Source organism: Siniperca chuatsi, linkage group LG8 (genome assembly GCF_020085105.1).
Source record: "Siniperca chuatsi isolate FFG_IHB_CAS linkage group LG8, ASM2008510v1, whole genome shotgun sequence".
Taxonomy (NCBI): domain Eukaryota; kingdom Metazoa; phylum Chordata; class Actinopteri; order Centrarchiformes; family Sinipercidae; genus Siniperca; species Siniperca chuatsi.
In genome coordinates this window covers 27,712,653-27,729,298 of record NC_058049.1, presented here as the reverse complement: position 1 = coordinate 27,729,298, position 16,646 = coordinate 27,712,653, and the positions used below count along the sequence as shown (strand labels likewise).

The 16,646-nt window shown below is 38.3% G+C and overlaps 1 protein-coding gene across 1 annotated transcript; it reads left to right on the top strand.

Annotated features, from left to right (window-relative positions):
* The first annotated feature begins 581 nt into the window (after nucleotides 1-581).
* LOC122880157 lies at nucleotides 582-16,392 on the top strand. The gene is made up of 5 exons (XM_044205001.1): nucleotides 582-749; nucleotides 11,376-12,451; nucleotides 12,733-12,888; nucleotides 13,298-13,393; nucleotides 15,276-16,392. Exons 2-5 carry the CDS (start codon nucleotides 12,299-12,301, stop codon nucleotides 15,564-15,566), a joined length of 696 nt encoding a protein of 231 aa, XP_044060936.1. The 5' UTR covers nucleotides 582-749; nucleotides 11,376-12,298; the 3' UTR covers nucleotides 15,567-16,392.
* The last annotated feature ends 254 nt before the right edge of the window (nucleotides 16,393-16,646 follow it).

Here is a 16,646-nt window from a genome sequence, read left to right as displayed (position 1 = left end):
GGCAGAACTGCTCATCAGTACAAAGAAACCAATTAATCATTCACACACACTCACACACCGAAGGCACAGCCCTTGGGAGCAATTTGGGGTTCAGTGTCTTGCCCAAGGACACTTCGACATGTGGACTGAGGGAAGCCGGGATCGACCGACCTTCCGATTGGTACAGCTTTAGATGACAGAGATCTGATGTTTAAGAGTCCACATTTAATTCTCCTATTTGTTGTGTTATTTCTGAACCCCAATTTGAACCCCAACCCTAGCTTTATTGGACTGTACTGTACTTGTATAGCACCTTTCTAGTCGTCCAACCACTCAAAGCACTTTACACTACGTGTCATTCACACACTGATGGCAGGTGCCAACTGCTCATCAGAACAAAAAAACTAATCATTCACACACACCAAAGGCACAGCCTTTGGAAACAAATTGGGGTTCAGTGTCCTGCCCAAGGACACTTCGACATGTGGGCTAGGGGATCTTCTGATTAGTGGATGACCCACTCTACCTCTAAGCCACAGCCGCTAATGAGAAGAGTTTTCTGCTGTTGCATATAAAAAGAACAAAGGTCACCCTCCCCTACTAGGCGTGTTGGAGAAACTACGGTGGCTGCGAAAAATGTGAAAGGCCCTATCTAGAGCCAGTGTTTGGTTTGTCCGTTCTGGGCTACTGTAGAAACATGGTGATGCAACATGGTGGCCTCCGTGAAAGAGGATCTGCTCCCTGTGGAGATAAAAATGACTCATTCTAAGGTAACGAAAACACAATTCTTATTTTCAGGTGATTATAAACTAATGAAAACATACTTTAAATAAAATTTATTCCATTTCTGCCAATAGCTCCTCCTAAATGGACCTTTAAAATGTTTGAATATGTGTTTATACAGTAGGTAGAATGGACTGATTAAAAAACAAAAAAATCTGATTTTTAACTGTTTATTCATCTTTAATACATTGGTTTTAATTAAATTGTAAAATGTGAGTTGATAGAATTATAACTTGCAATAAACAGTTCAAAGACTATATAAATAATCAATCTAGAATTCATATTTCACAGTCATTGAATATTTCTGTTACGTGCAGCTGAGCTAGTGTTAAAAGTGTTCGTACTGTAAAGAAATGAAGTTACTCAATAAAAAACATTCTCTAAAACATTTGACACAATTATTGTTATCCCTGTATCCAGCACTTTTTTATACAGCTTTTCAAAAATAAGAAAGCTGAGCCCTTTCACATGGCAAGGGATCTGAGATCATTCCTCCAAGCTGGCTTGGTGAAGTGTATTAGTCCTTAGAAACATGCAACCTGGCTTGGTTATTTCTTCTTTATTTTGCTTTTTCACTTTGGCCTACTACTGTATTTTTTTTGATGTGTCATCATCGTCATGCCTTCTCGACAAAAAGAATATTATCCTTTTGGCAAATGTTAACGTGCAGAACATCAATTTGCCTTTTAATGTTCTCTGGAACTTTATGCCATGTCATGACAATCTTGAGAATATCCCGAAGTTTCTTTATGTCTATGATTGTCTTGTGGCTCAGAATATGCATTATGGCTATCAACCTCATTCTCAAAAGAGGCCTTCTTATCATTTCCAGTCATGCTAAACACTTGTCCAGCTACAATTAGAATGTACAACAGGTGCAGGAATGTGTTATTACAAATGCATGACCTCAGAGCACAGTGAAAACTGCCTTGTTTCTTATAAATTTCTTGCATGGGCTTCTAGTTGAATTGCAAGATATGGGAACTTATGATTGTCCTCATCCTTGAGTAAATCCAGCAAAACTAAATATTTGCAAACATGACCCCTCACACCCACAGGGCAACCGCAGAAGCATTGTGCAGGGCATGTTCAGTAGGATAACCCTGGGTTCTGCTCTAATACATTATAAATGTATGCTTGAGATGATGTTAATGTTATGTTGTTGATCCAACCCTTTGCCAACAGTCCAGCTACTTTGTTAAGTATTTCGTCAGATTATCTTTTGACCCTGTTTGCCATTCTTCTGGCTGATTGCAGTTTTTTATAACCTCAAAATAAGTCTCTGTCTTGCATAGAAGAACAGTCAGTAAGTCATCCATATGACGATTTGTTACTCCAGATAAAAACTGATATTTGTGTCGATGAACAAATGTAAAAAACAGGAGAGATCAGAGTTAAAGATTATAAAAATATCTAATGCTGAAAGTGCATTCAAACAGATTTAGTTATGTTCTTACTGATTGCATTCCACAAACATACATAATCAGAATCAGAATCAGAAATACTTTATTGATCCCCGAGGGGAAACTCTTTTGTTACATCAGCTCATCTTTACGTCAGTGCACACAGGAATAGAAGTACTAGCAAAAAATATAATGCACTATAATACAGTGATCAGGAGAAGCTCTGGAGGTCTCATTCATTCTGAGACAGCAGAGAACACCTCTGCTAAGGAGGACGCCGCCCCCTCGCCGCCCTTGGCCACAACTATCCCAGGGACAGCTGATGGAACTCGGCGGTCCCCATGATCACCGACTCTGCCTCCTCTCATCCCCCCAACTACGCTGATTGTTGGAGATTCCATAGTGAGGAATATCTGCTTTGTTAATGCGGTCACACACTGCTTTCTCACATACTGGCTGAAATTGGTAAGTGTTGTTGAAACACTGACATGGTTGAAGTCACCCGAGATTAATATGAGTGCACTCGGGTGTTGAGTCTGGAGTTGCTATGGAATTACTGCACAAACTCTTCTTATAATATTCATTTGTTGCCAAAAGTAGGCGGCTGTGGCTTGGGGGTAGAGCGGGACGTCCACCAATCGGAAGGTCGGAGGTTTGATCCCGGCTTTCCCCCAGCCCCTGAGGAAAAATACATACAGATGGAGAGGGAGAAGAGGAGAGAGGAGCTCAGTGCATCATCTGTCTTTATTAACAGGCTATGTACCACAATCCTTTAAAGTAGCTGTAATTAAACTGCCTCTTAAAAAGCCCACTCTTGACCCTGGGGTTTTGGCCAACTATAGACCTATATCTACCCTTCCCTTTCTTTCTAAGATCTCTGAGAAAGCAGTCGGCAATCAATTGTGTGACTTTCTAAATAACAATAGTTTATTTGAGAATGTTCAGTCAGGATTTAGAGTGCATCATAGCACAGAGACAGCACTGGTGAAAATTACAAGTGAACTTTTAATTGCATCAGACAATGGACTTATCTCTGTACTTGTCTTGTTAGATCTCAGTGCTGTGTTCAACACCATTGACCATCACATCCTATAGATGGCATTGCCCTGGTTATCTTTGATCAGGATTTATCCTTTAACTCCCACATGAAACAAACTTCAAGCACTGCCTTCTTTCACCTACACAACATTGCAAAAATCAGGCACATCCTGTCAAAATGATGCCAAAAAACGAGTCCATGCATTTGTTACTTCTAGGCTGGATTATTGCAATTCCTTATTATCAGGCTGCCTGAATAAGTCCCTTAAGAGTCTCCAGTTGACCAGAATGCTGCGGCACGTATACTGACAAGAATTAGGAAAAGAGATCATATTTCTCCAATATTAGCTTCTCTGCACTGGCTCCCTGTAAAATCCAGAATACAATTTAAAATCCTTATCCTCACCTACAAAGCTCTTAATGATCAGGCACCATTGTATCTTAAAGAGCTCATAATACCTTATTACTAGAACACTGCGCTCCCAGAATGCAGGGTTACTTGTGGGTCCTAGAGTCTCCAAAAGTAGAATGGGAGCCAGAGCCTTCAGTTATCAAGCTCCTCTCCTGTGGAATCAGATCCCAGTTTGGGTTCAGGAAGCAGACACCATCTCCACATTTAAAAGTAGGCTTAAGACTTTCCTCTTTGATAAAGCTTATAGTTAGGGCTGGCTTGGGTGAGTCCTGAACCATCCCTTAGTTATGGTGCTATAGGCCTAGACTGCTGGGAGACTTCCCATGATGCACCTCTTTCCTCTTTCCTTCTCTCCCTCTCCATCTGTATGCATTTTTATCCCCTTACTGCATGTTACTAACTCGACATCTTCTCTCTCCCATAGTCTCAAAACCTCTTTCTCTGTCTCTCTCTCAAAACCTCTCTCTCTCTCTCTCTCTCTCTCTCTCTCTGTGCGCATGTGCAGGCGTTTGTTGAGTGAGTGGAGTGAGTGGTGTGGTGAGTGTGTGGTCTTTTTGTGCCCGCCGTGGTGTTAAAAGATTATTTTTTTCTTGCTTTTTTGTTGTTGTTTTTGGGTTAAAGGTTTATTTTGTTGTGAAATTAACAGAGAAGCCTATTTGTTCTGAGCGCCGAAACCAGTCCTTGTACTGGAGTCATGGCGACTCAGGGAGCTAATGCTCTAGATTCACTCACGTGGCGCCACGGAGTGAAGGTGGTGGCTGTGGGGAGTGTGGAGGAGTGTAGTTTGGCAGTTGGTGAGGTAGTGGGTCATGAATGCGTGTTAGCCGCATCCAGAATGAACAACTCAGTTGTGCTGTTCCTGAGTACAGTAGAGAAAGCGAATTAAGTGGTTGGGAATTAACATACGTGGTTTATTTACCCCAGTACTACCTCTTTCTACCCCCGCCAAAAAGGTTACTATTTCAAACGTACCCCCTTTCATTAAAGATGAGATGCTGATTAAGGAATTGTCACGCTTTGGAAAATTGATTGCACCCATAAAAAAGATCGCTATTGGGAGTAAATCGGAGTTGGTAAAACATGTAGTGTCATTTAGGCGATTTACGTTTATGATACTGAACGGAAACAGAACTGATCTTGACTTAAGCTTTAAATTTACAGTGGATGATTTTGATTACACCGTTTTTGTTACTACAGACACAACGAGGTGTTTCGGCTGTGGAAAGTCTGGTCACTTGATACGTGCGTGCCCGGAAAACATTGCAAGTGTTAAAAGCGATGAATTAACTGTCAAAAAACCTGATATGCAAACCTGTGAAGTTGATGAAAGTAACAGCATTGATTGTGAAGAGTTTCTGGTGAACATGCAAACAGTTTTGAGCCAGCCTTCAGATTCTGAGTCACAAGTGGAGAGTGTGATTCAAAATGATAGTATGCTAGTAGATATGGATCAGGTCATTTTAAAAGCACCTCAGAAGAGGAAAAAAATGGTTAGAGCTTGGTTGTGGAACAGGCCAGAAAGAATCCAAAAGAGAATAAGGTGGAAAATGATAGTAGTGAGAGTGAGTGCTCTGATTCTAATGTTTCAGTGTGCTCTCAATCCAGTTGGTCATGACTTGACTATGGAGTGGAAGAGATAAAAGTTTTTGAAAGTAACCAAAAATATGAGAGGAGTGCAAATTGATGAATATTTTCCAGATCTCAGAAGACTTCTGGAAAATATTAAGTGTTCAATGAGTGAAGGAAGATTTACAGATAAAGAAGTGTATTGCTTAAAGAAAATTGCAACAAAAATTCAACTCCAATTGAGTAATAATGATGAAATGGTTTAGTTTTTATGCCCTTTTTGGATGTTGTGCTCTCTGTAGTGTAGTCTCTTTTTTATTTTTGATGATGAGTGACATTTGCATTGCATCTTTAAATGTAAATGGGGCTCAAGACTGTAGAAAGAGAGCACAGATTTATGAAGTAATAAAACAGTATAAAGTTGATGTCCTGTTTTTACAGGAGACACATAGTGATGGAAGAATTGCTACTGAATGGGCTAAGGAGTGGGATGGTCTCCTTTTTCTGAGTCACAATACTTCACTCAGTGGAGGAGTTGCAGTTTTGTTTAGTAAAAATTTCACTCCCTCATCTTTTGTAATAGAAGAGGTTGTTAAAGGTAGATGTTTAAAGGTAAAAGCTTAATTTGAAGATCATGTTTTTGTTTTTGTTTGTATATATGCACAAACTTCGCAGACAGAAAGAATGTGTTTTTTAGATAAAGTGAATACAGTAATAGAAAAGTGTGACAATGGTGAATTTTTGTTTTTAGGAGGAGATTTTAATTGTGTTGAAAGAAACATTGATAGGAATCATGTAGAGCCACATATGGCTTCACGCCGGAAACTGATACAAATGATAGAAGTGAAAGAGCTATGTGATGTATGGAGAAATTTTAATCAGAATGTTAGACAATATACATGGACACATGTTCGTGAAAATTTGTTGTCAATGGCACGGTTAGATAGATTTTATGTTTTCAAACATCATCTTAGTTTCTTTATAAGTGGCTTGATTGTTCCAGTAGGTTTTTCTGACCATAGTTTGGTTGTGTGTAAAATGATTGTAAGTTCTGTTAAGTTAAAAAGTCCTTATTGGCATTTCAATGTGACTTTGTTGTCAGATTTAAAATTTAAGGATGTTTTAAATTTTTATTGGGAGTCTTTTAGAGGACAAAAAGATCAATTTACTTCTTTACAAGAATGGTGGGACATTGGAAAAGTAAATATTAAGCTATTATGTCAACAATATACTCTAAATGTCACAAAAAATTTAACTCGGTCTATAAAGAAGTTAGAAAATGAGATCTTAGAAGCTCAAGTCTTGATTCAAGAAACAGGAAATCAAGACCATTTAGATTCTTTTTTATGAAAAGATTGGCATTATCTGATTTATATAAAAGAAAGGCACAAGGGGCATTGGTCAGACCACGTTTCCAGAATTTGGAGCAGATGGATGTTCCTTCAAAGTTTTTTTTCGGATTGGAAAAAAAAAAAAAGGTCAAAGACGGTATATACAAAATTTACGTTCAGAAACTGGGGTTCTGTTATCAGACCCAGTTGAAATGAGAAAAAACGCAGTAACATTCTATAAAAATCTTTACAGTTCTGATCATAAGGCAGATCAAGATTTGAATCATATTTTTTTTTGAAAATCTGCCAAAAATTTCCGAAACGGCCAATGCTAATCTTAGTAAAGTTATTACTTTAAAAGAATTATATGAAGCTCTCCAGAGTATGGAGAACGGGAAAGTTCCAGGGATAGATGGGATTCCTTTTGAGTTTTATAAAGCATACTGGGGCATTTTAGGAGAGGATTTGCTTGAGGTTCTTAGCAATAGTTTAGTTAGTGTTTTTTTTTTTACCAATGAGTAGTCGGAGAGCTGTTCTCACTCTCCTCCTGAAGAAAGGAGATTTGAGTGAGATTAAGAACTGGAGACCGGTGTCATTACTGTGCTCTGATTATAAAATCCTGTCCAAAGTGTTGGCGATTAGATTAGGGAAAGTTTTAGATGAAATAATTAATCCTGACCAATCCTACTGTGTGCCTGGTAGATCTATATTTGACAACATTTTTTTAATTCGAGATTTGATAGATTTTTCAAAAATTTTTGGTGTAAATTTTGGCTTGATTTCCCTTGATCAAGAAAAGGCGTTTGACCGCATAGAGCATGATTATTTATGGAAGACTTTAGATGCCTTTGGTATTAGTTCAATTATTAAGGGTTTTTTTCGATTAATATATAATGACATTGAAAGTATGTTGAAATTTAATGGTGGCTTGTGTTTTCCTTTTAAAGTACAGTGTGGAGTAAGGCAAGGTTGTTCTTTATCAGGTATGCTCTACACCTTGGCAATAGAACCACTTTTGTACAAATTAAGATCGTTCTTAAAAGGCCTTTCATTGACAAGTTGTGAAAGTACTTTTGTTCTATCAGCCTATGCCGATGATGTAATTGTTTTTGTAAAAGAACAAAATGATGTGAGTATTTTAATGAAAACTTTGGAAGATTTTCAAATGATATCAGCTGCTAAAGTTAACTGGGTAAAAAGTGAAGCTGTTTTGGTGGGAGAGTGGGCAATATCAACCCCCAAACTCCCAGATGGACTAATATGGAAAAGAGATGGTTTAAAGTATTTGGGAGTTTATTTGGGAGATGAGCCTTTTCAGTTAAAAAAATGGGAAGGGATGGTTGAGAAAATAAAGGGCCGTTTGGATAAATGGAAGTGGATTAAGCAAACATAGGGTAGAGTCTTATAGGGGTCGAACCCTTATTATTAATAACCTTGTTGCTTCATCTTTTTGGCATCGGCTGACTTGTATTGACCCACCACTACTCTTTCTTGCTAAGATCCAATCGATGTTGATAGACTTCTTTTGGGATAAAATGCACTGGGTGGTCCATAACATCTTGTACTTACCAAAAGAAGAGGGTGGACAAGGACTTGTGCATTTGCAAAGCAGGACGGCAACTTTTCGAGTACAATTTATACAACGTTTCCTGACAGGTCCAGAGTCTGTAAGTTGGAGACCAGTGGCAAGTGCTATTTTAAAACCTATTGCAGGTCTAAACATGGATATTTTTCCTTATTTTTATTGGATCCAAAAACTCTGAACTTGGTGAATCTTCCAGTTTTTTATCGGAACCTTTTCAATGTATGGAGTCTTTTTAAACTCCAAAGGACAAACAATCTCACATCCTTGTATTGGCTTCTGGAAGAGCCACTGGTTTATGTTGCAAGACTGGACATAACTGGAGCATCAGTTTCACTGACTGAAGCCTTTATAAAGGCTAAAGTGGTAAATCTTCATCATCTAATAAGTTTGCCTGGACCAGATCTTATGGAGGTGGAGGTGGTGGCATTACAACTGGGGGTTAGATCTACTCGAGTGATGGAAAAATTGCTACAAAAGTTAAAGACTCTCCTTACATGCCTTGAGAGATTTTAAGCATGGTGTAGTCCAGGGAACTAGTGTAGCTGAAACTGAAGAGCCTGGTGTTTCAGACAGTGAAGAATTCTGTAATGAAAGTCAGTCTGATGACATTGATTTAGATAAGTCAAAGGATCAGCCAGAGATAATAGAACAAAAAATTGCTGCAGTGTTATTAAAGCTGGAAAATATTTTTCATGTGGCAAGTGCTGCAATTGATGAATTGCTGGAAGAATTTCAATATTTGTTGAGCACAGCATCTTTGTGTAGTACAAGAAATGTGATACATGACACACTGAATAGTTACAACCTGCAAATTGACCAGTCAGTCATTGAAGAACTTGCATCGGCCCTGTGTACATCTAATCCTGTCTATAAGTCAATTGGCAAAGGTTGTCCTTTGGCAACATCCTTTAAGCGCAAAAAATACTACAGAGACAATTTTCAAGTTGTGGAACCCATAGAATAGATCTTGGATGACAAAGATAAAAGAACGCTGCAGTATGTTCCACTATTAAAGTTTTTACAGCAGCTTTTTACTAATGGTCACATTCTTAACAAAGCATTAGATAATCACCTCATATCAGAGGGCAGAGGAGAAGTGAAATATGAGTCTTTTCCAGATGGTCAGTTTTTCAAGGATAACCATTTTTTTGTCAGAAGGTGAGCTGCGAGTGTTGTTGAATTTTTATGTGGATGATATCGAAATTTGTAATCCACTTGGCACATCTCGTAAAAAGCACAAGATCTGTGGCGTTTACTGGACTCTCAGCAATGTACCACCAGGTCATTCTTCGTTGTCTTCAATTTATTTGGCCTTACTCTGCAGATCTGATGATGTGAGGAAATATGGCTATGAAAAGGTACTAGAGCCCTTGTTGATGGATCTTGCCATTTTGGAAAGTCAAGGTAATTTTATTGCTCAGCTTGGAGATTTTGTTAAAGGCACAATACAGTGTGTTGTAGCAGACAATTTGGGGGCACATGGAATTGCTGGATTTATTGAAAGTTTTGCAGGTGAATACATTTGCCGCTTTTGTGTGGCAAAAAAGTCGGAAATTCAGGAGAGCGAAGTGAGTTCAGGGACATTTACTCTCCGAAGCAAAGAGATGCATGAAATGCATGTTAGATCAGCACAGGACAATGCACAACCTTGTTAAGGTGTTAAAAGGAAGTGTGTTTTCTCTTCATATCTTTCTCATTTTAATGTCTGCACAGGCTACCCTCCAGATGTTGCACATGACATCTTTGAAGGCATATTACCAGTTGAGTTGGCACACTGCCTCAACTTGTTAATTTCAAAAAAGTATTTGACACTTGACAAACTCAATGAGTCCATTCAGAAATTTCCTTACAAGTGGACAGACAAAAGGAATCGTCCTCATGCTATTCCCAGGACATTCATGCTGAAGAAAAGCATTGGAGGAAATGCGCATGAAAATTGGAGTCTTTTGCGATTGCTTCCGCTTTTGATTGGACATTTGGTGCCCCCAGATGAACCTGCCTGGCAGGTCATTTTGGACCTTGAAGATATCGTTGAGCTAGTTGTTGCACCAGTGCACACAACACAATCCATTGCTTTCCTTGAAGCCAAGATTTGTGACCATAGAGCTAGGTTACAAGAGGTTTTTCCTGGTCTAAACCTGTTGCCGAAACATCATTTTGTGGAACATTATCCACAGATGATCAGATTTTTTGGTCCACTAGTTGGGTTGTGGACAAAGAGGTTTGAGGCGAAACACAGTTTTTTTAAGCAGGTGGTCCGTCACACACGCTGCTTTAAAAACGTACTCTTGTCCATGGCGGTGAAGCATCAGTTCATGATTGCTTATAACTCGGCGTCAACCACAACCGAAACTTCTAGCTTGACTGTCTCAGCTGTCTCAACTGTCTCTGTTGACATTTTGCATCAGGATGTGCAGAAGGTTCTGCAGTTGGAATACCCTGATATAACTCACATTCAACTCGCAAAGAATGCGTCTGTTAATGGAGTTAACTACAGAGAAGGTATGGTTGTTGTTCATGGCTCTGTAGGTGGCTTACCAGAGTTTGCAGAGGTTATCCAGATGGTTGTAGTGGAGAAAAGCTTGAGCTTTATTGTTAAAAAGCTTGATGCATGGTATAGGGAGCATTTTAGGGCATTTGAGTTATGTCCCACTTCAGAAGTCTCCCTCATTCAACTTGGTGCCTTGTTGGACCAGTACCCCTTGGCAGATTACAGGATTGGAGGCCGGCGAATGGTGACACTTAAACGATTCATACAGATACAAGGTTGAATTATGGTAGTTTGTGTTGTGTTCATACGCTGCATGAGTTAATACACTAATACACTAAATATGGTAACAAGAGGGCAGCCTAACATTTCTTACAGGAGGAATAATTTTGTTTTTAGTAATATAGATAGAAAGAATTTTATTAGGGAAATCCAATCCAATCATCTGACATCTCCCTGTACTAAACTACCCTCATGTTGCCATTATATAAATGTACATGTTAAGGAAAACATTTGTGACTAAAATAATACAAATTAGTGTTCAAATCTGTCAGTTTAAATATATCACGTTCAAAGGAAGAACTACCACACAACCAGTGTTCTTCATTCCACGCAAAGAAAGTAACGGTAAAAATTCATTGTGTTTTCAAGTGCAGAATAACATTAATTACAGATTGGAATTGTGTGGTGGTATGTTCCTGCTCTGGTTCGGTTCATAAAAAGTTATACCTAAGTAACAATAGTACGAAATGCTGATTTACCTTATTTTTTTTTTGTCTTTAACAATTAGATTGAAGAATGGCACAGCATCTGAAGTTGAGAGTCATTGTGGGCGACGATGACTATAGAAGACTTGATCTCCATTCAGGAATGCCAGAAACTTTGGCAGAGTTTTACAATACAATTTGCCAAGCATTTGGAATTGAAACAGACTTTCGTATTCAATTCATGGATCCTGACTTCAACAATGATTTCATGAATGTTACATCAGTACAGGACATAAAGGACAGAAGTACAATCAAGTTGGTGTACATGGCAACCCTAACTCTAACCCCCCTAAATGATGTGGGTTTGAGTCCATCTTCTGTAATGCAGAATGCTCCCAGCACTTCTGGATCATCTGGAGCACCAGTGAGCAACCAAACATCTCCCATTTCCTCACAGGCCTCATTGCCCACAACAGACTCGGATGACACCATCATTCTGCCACATTCAGACAATGAATTGAGATCACGTGCATGGCCACGTGAATTCCCCATTCCTCACTTTCCATACAATGTAGAGGTGCAGCTTCAACGTGGAAATGACAGCTTCAGAGAAACTGGCACTCAACTGAAGATTACTCCAGGGTTGAAGTCTGACATCTTAGAGAAGCTAGCCGAGGAGATCTTCCAGTATACAGCGTACCCACAAAATTACCAAATAGATGATGTAGCAGAGGCACTCATCAAAAAATTTCCCTGTTTGAAGGAACCATCTGCCACTGGTTACTATGGCTGGATGATTAGCCTAAAATATAAAATGGCTAATTACAGAACAAAGATGCGAACTATTGGCTTTCCAGAAGTGACTGTAAATGCTTTGAAAAACAAACGTAGTGATGACTGCCTCCCAGCCAAAAATGTAAAGAAGCCTAAATAGGCTGAATTCAACTTTTGTCCTTCACACCCTGCTGGCGAAACGGATGAAAGCTTAGAAAATGTCAGACTTGAAATGTTGAATGATGTCAGACAAAGAAACAGTGCATCATGTGTAAAAAAGAAGATGTCAAAAACATTCTCCTACAGAAGAAAAGAGGTAGTGCAGGAAAATCCAGCTGCCGGAGAGTTTAAAGCCAGGTGGCCTGCACTTTTTCACATTGATGAGGTAAGCACATGCTTGCTCCCTGGGTTTTTACATTGCACTTTGACCCATTGTAAATATAAAAAAATATTAGCAAGGTTTAAATAAGGATGCAGGCTGCTGGTCCAGTTTTGATTTATTGCCATTACCCTTGATTGATAGCAATACATCTGGCTAGAACACACTGTACACCTAATATAAGAAAATTAGAATATATCTATTTAATAGCTACAAAATATCATTACACTGATGGATGATCACAGTGCTCTTTGTCTTCTGTTGTTGTTTTTTTGTGTGTGTAATAGATAAATACTGAATTCCAGCGCATAACAACCGTCCCACTTGAAACAACCTTCATGGCTCAGTTGGACAGCCATTTACCCCAGCTGACATCTATTTTCAACAAAAAGGGAGGTTTTTCTGGCCAAAAACTAGCCAAACATCTGGCGATCTTGCAAGAGGTAAACATGTTTTTACATTTTAGTAGAAAATATCATATGCACTGTGGAGAAACCTGAAATGTACCTGTCTAGTGCCAGCCTTGATTATTTGTAAGGGGCAAGGTTCCTAAGGCTACATCCACACTACTACATTTTTGTTTTAAAACGGAGACCTTTTGGTACATTTGCACCTACCATGCAGACTGAACTGTCACCCTATCGCCTACACACATTCAGACCTGATATTTTACGAAAATTAAGTCACAATACACTAACATTCTTTAGCTAAAGAAGGCAGTCCATTTACAGAATGTATAATGAAGTCATTGTGTATATATTTTTGAGGTTACCACAGGTTTGAAATATTCTACAGTTTCAAGACATTTTTTATTATTTATTGTATTTTAATAGTTGTAATCCTTTTACACAGGCTACAAGTGACATCAATCTTAAAAGGGCAGCAGTCCTCAAGGCACTTTGCATCTACCTTAGTGAGGATGATGGACATCTCATTCGGGAGTATAAGGCAAGTCATTGTAATTGCATTTATCAGTCAGATGTACTGTCTTCCATCCATCCATTTTCTACCGCTTGGTCCCGTTAGGGGTCGCGGGTGACTGGAGCCTATCCCAGTGACTTTGGGCCTTAGGCAGGGTACACCCTGGACAGTGGCCAACTCGTCGCAGGGCTAACACAGACACAGACAAGGACAGACAACCATTCACTCTCACATTCATTCAATACGGGCAATTTAGAGTTATCAATTAACCTACACATGCATGTCTTTGGACGGTGGGAGGAAGCCGGAGAACCCGGAGAGAACCCACGGTAACACGGGGAGGACATGCAGACTCCACCCAGAGAGATTGTGTGATGTTGGTCTGGTCCGGGAATCGATCCCACGAAAGATGTACTGTCTTGTATTATAAAATGTTTTAAGATCCTAATGTCACTAACCCACTAGTTAGAAGAAAATGAATTTAAAGGGGCACTAAACAAAAACAAAAACAAACCCGATGCATAACAAAATCAGTGTGTTGACACCAAAACTATGGCAGCTGTAGTCCTATCACAGTCTACATGCTGTCGTGTTTTGGGGTCTAGAGCTATTATAGTGTGGAAGCCTGCTGTTTATTTAAATCAACTAATGCAAAACTTGAAAAATGCTCTAGTCACTAAAGCATGTCACTACAGAGAATCATACTGGTGTTTTTATGTTTTAGCCCATTGATTACAAATGCATTAAAGGAGAACTCCGGTCAATTTTAACATTGAGCTCATTTTTTTGTAAATTTGGAGTGCTGTCAGTACAGAGAACCTGTTTTTTGGTCCACAGTAGTCGATTGTCGAGTTCAAGCGCATAGGTTTAGTTACCTATGATCACACGCGTGATCTCGACAATCGACTACTGTGGACTTCGACCGAAAACAGGAAATAAATACAGGTATGTGCGCTGGCTGAATTAACATCACTTTTATTCATATCTTTCACATCTGCTGCAGTCGGATTCACCCGTGTTCACTCTAAAGGAATCACTCACATGGCTGGGCATTTGTAATGACACATCAAGGATGTTAAGAGGCTAAAAGCAGGTTTAAAACTTGCCCCATTGAAGTCAACAGGGTGCAAATTTTAAAAAGAGGATAACACTGTGTAGGCAATACTGATTTCTGTCATTGTTCTCTGTACTAAATTTACAAAAAAATGAGCTCAATGTTAAAATTGACCGGAGTTCTCCTTTAACATTACCACTGACCATTTTCCAAAGCATCAATTTTAGAAAATTAATTTTAACCATATAAGTAGCCATAAGGTTGAGAATATTTGTATAAAAATAAACAATTTGCTGCACAGTTTTCAAAGCAGGTACCATTTTCTAAACACACCCTGGTGCATTCAAGAACTCTGACATCCAATAATTATTAACAGACTCTGACAAACTTTATGTTGAGGAAATGAAATCCTGCAGAGTAAAACAACATGGATGTTGTCACAGGATGATGTACATTTGTCTGTGTCTGGACTGGAGATTTTCAGTAATTGGCTAAAACATTTTAAACCATCAGTTTGGTTCTTGAAACAATAAGGCAGGCTTTATTCATTATTTTTCTTATTGTTCAATTAAAAGACCAAAACCAACAATGTGTTAGTCCATCTCTCAATCCATTCTGACTTCTGTGTCTCTGCTCCATTTGCAGAAAAGTTTGGATATTTTTCACAATGCCATAAAAACAAAAATCTGTGGTTTGTTAATTCACATGAACCTTTATTTAACTGACAAAAATATTTTCAATAGTTTTACTGACCAGTGTAATTATATATTGTAAATATAAAGACATTTAGAATTTTCAGGTCATTAAAATCTATTACATAAATTCATGTTTTTCTTATAATCTACAAATATACAGGACATCGAAGGAGATGACATCCAGAGAGACCTGCAGAATTCCACCATGGGCGTATATGTCATCAACAAGGAGGGTGGAGAAATTGGAGCACATGATGACATTGACATTTATGTTGAAGGAGAAATCATTCTGGACAACATTGGATCTGTAGCCCAAGCATGTGCAATGATGCTGGGAGACATCTATGTATTGAACATGGCTTACCCCAAAGAGCTGAAATACTCCTATGAATTCATTCAAAAAGTGCTCTTGAAAATGGAGAAAGGCTTTCCCCCAAAGTCCTTGGACTAAAGAACAAAATCATTGCTGATGTTTCAAACTGAAAACAAAGTGAGTGGTGGACTGTAATACATAGCCACTGGTGTGAACATTTAAAGTTTTCATGGGATTTTGTAGAATATTCACCTGAAATAAGAAATGCAATCATGGAAATAAGCCAGGTTTCTATCCACACTCAGCACAAAATGTATCCATCCATCCATTAACGCCATATGAATATTAGAAGTTAAGCGCTTTGAGATAAACAGTTGGTGACGTCTGCGCCATTAAGGCATTGCATAAGAAGAGGACACAATGAGATGATGTCATTAATAGAGCTCCAGTCAAAGTTCAAACGATGGAGAACCATGTGGAAAACATGGAATTATGACATTTCTTGTTAGTTTCATGTAAGAATGTTACAGCCTCCTCATTGCTCCACACAGATGTAATGTTTTCATTTGCCACTATTTTTATTATTCTCAGAGGAGCTTAAGCTTCAGTGGACAATGGGTGGTAAAAGGCTTTCCTCCAAAGTTTGTTCTGTGTATATATATATGTATACAGCCACTATTGTGAACATTTAAAGCTGTACTAAGGATGTTTTGGAATATTGACTCAATGTAAGTTTGCAGTTTAATGTAATCTCACACAAGTTCCTCAGTGTTTGCTGTCTTCCAGCTAATCTGGTTCATTTGTTTTGTTTTTGTTACAAATGGTACAATGTATTTTATGTTAATGGATGATATTAGTGCATTTTGTTATAAGAAAGCAATTTGAGAAATGGTGACTATTGAGTTACATTACTGGCATTCATGTTTGAGAGAGCAAAAATATCTGTTGGATCAGAAAAATAAAGTTAGAGTTGAAAATATTGGGTTTGCTTTATTTGTCTGAATATTAATGAAAGATACAATAGTTTAAAAAAATATTGGATTAAAATTAATTTTAATATGTAGAAATTAAACGATTAAATTGATCTGGTTGCACAATTAATTTGAGTAAATTCTACTCAAAATAGTTTAGCTAAAATTATGAATATAATTAATCTGAAATTACTGAAAGAGATTAATAAACTCAATGTATAAAATATAAGTAAACTCAACTTATAAA

Coding starts and splice junctions, on each gene's coding strand:
- LOC122880157 (XM_044205001.1), top strand. CDS start 12,299: ATGTTGAATGATGTCAGACAAAGAAACAGTGCATCATGTGTAAAAAAG. Junction 12,889..13,297: donor ATCTGGCGATCTTGCAAGAG/GTAAACATGTTT, acceptor CCTTTTACACAG/GCTACAAGTGACATCAATCT. Junction 13,394..15,275: donor ATCTCATTCGGGAGTATAAG/GCAAGTCATTGT, acceptor ACAAATATACAG/GACATCGAAGGAGATGACAT.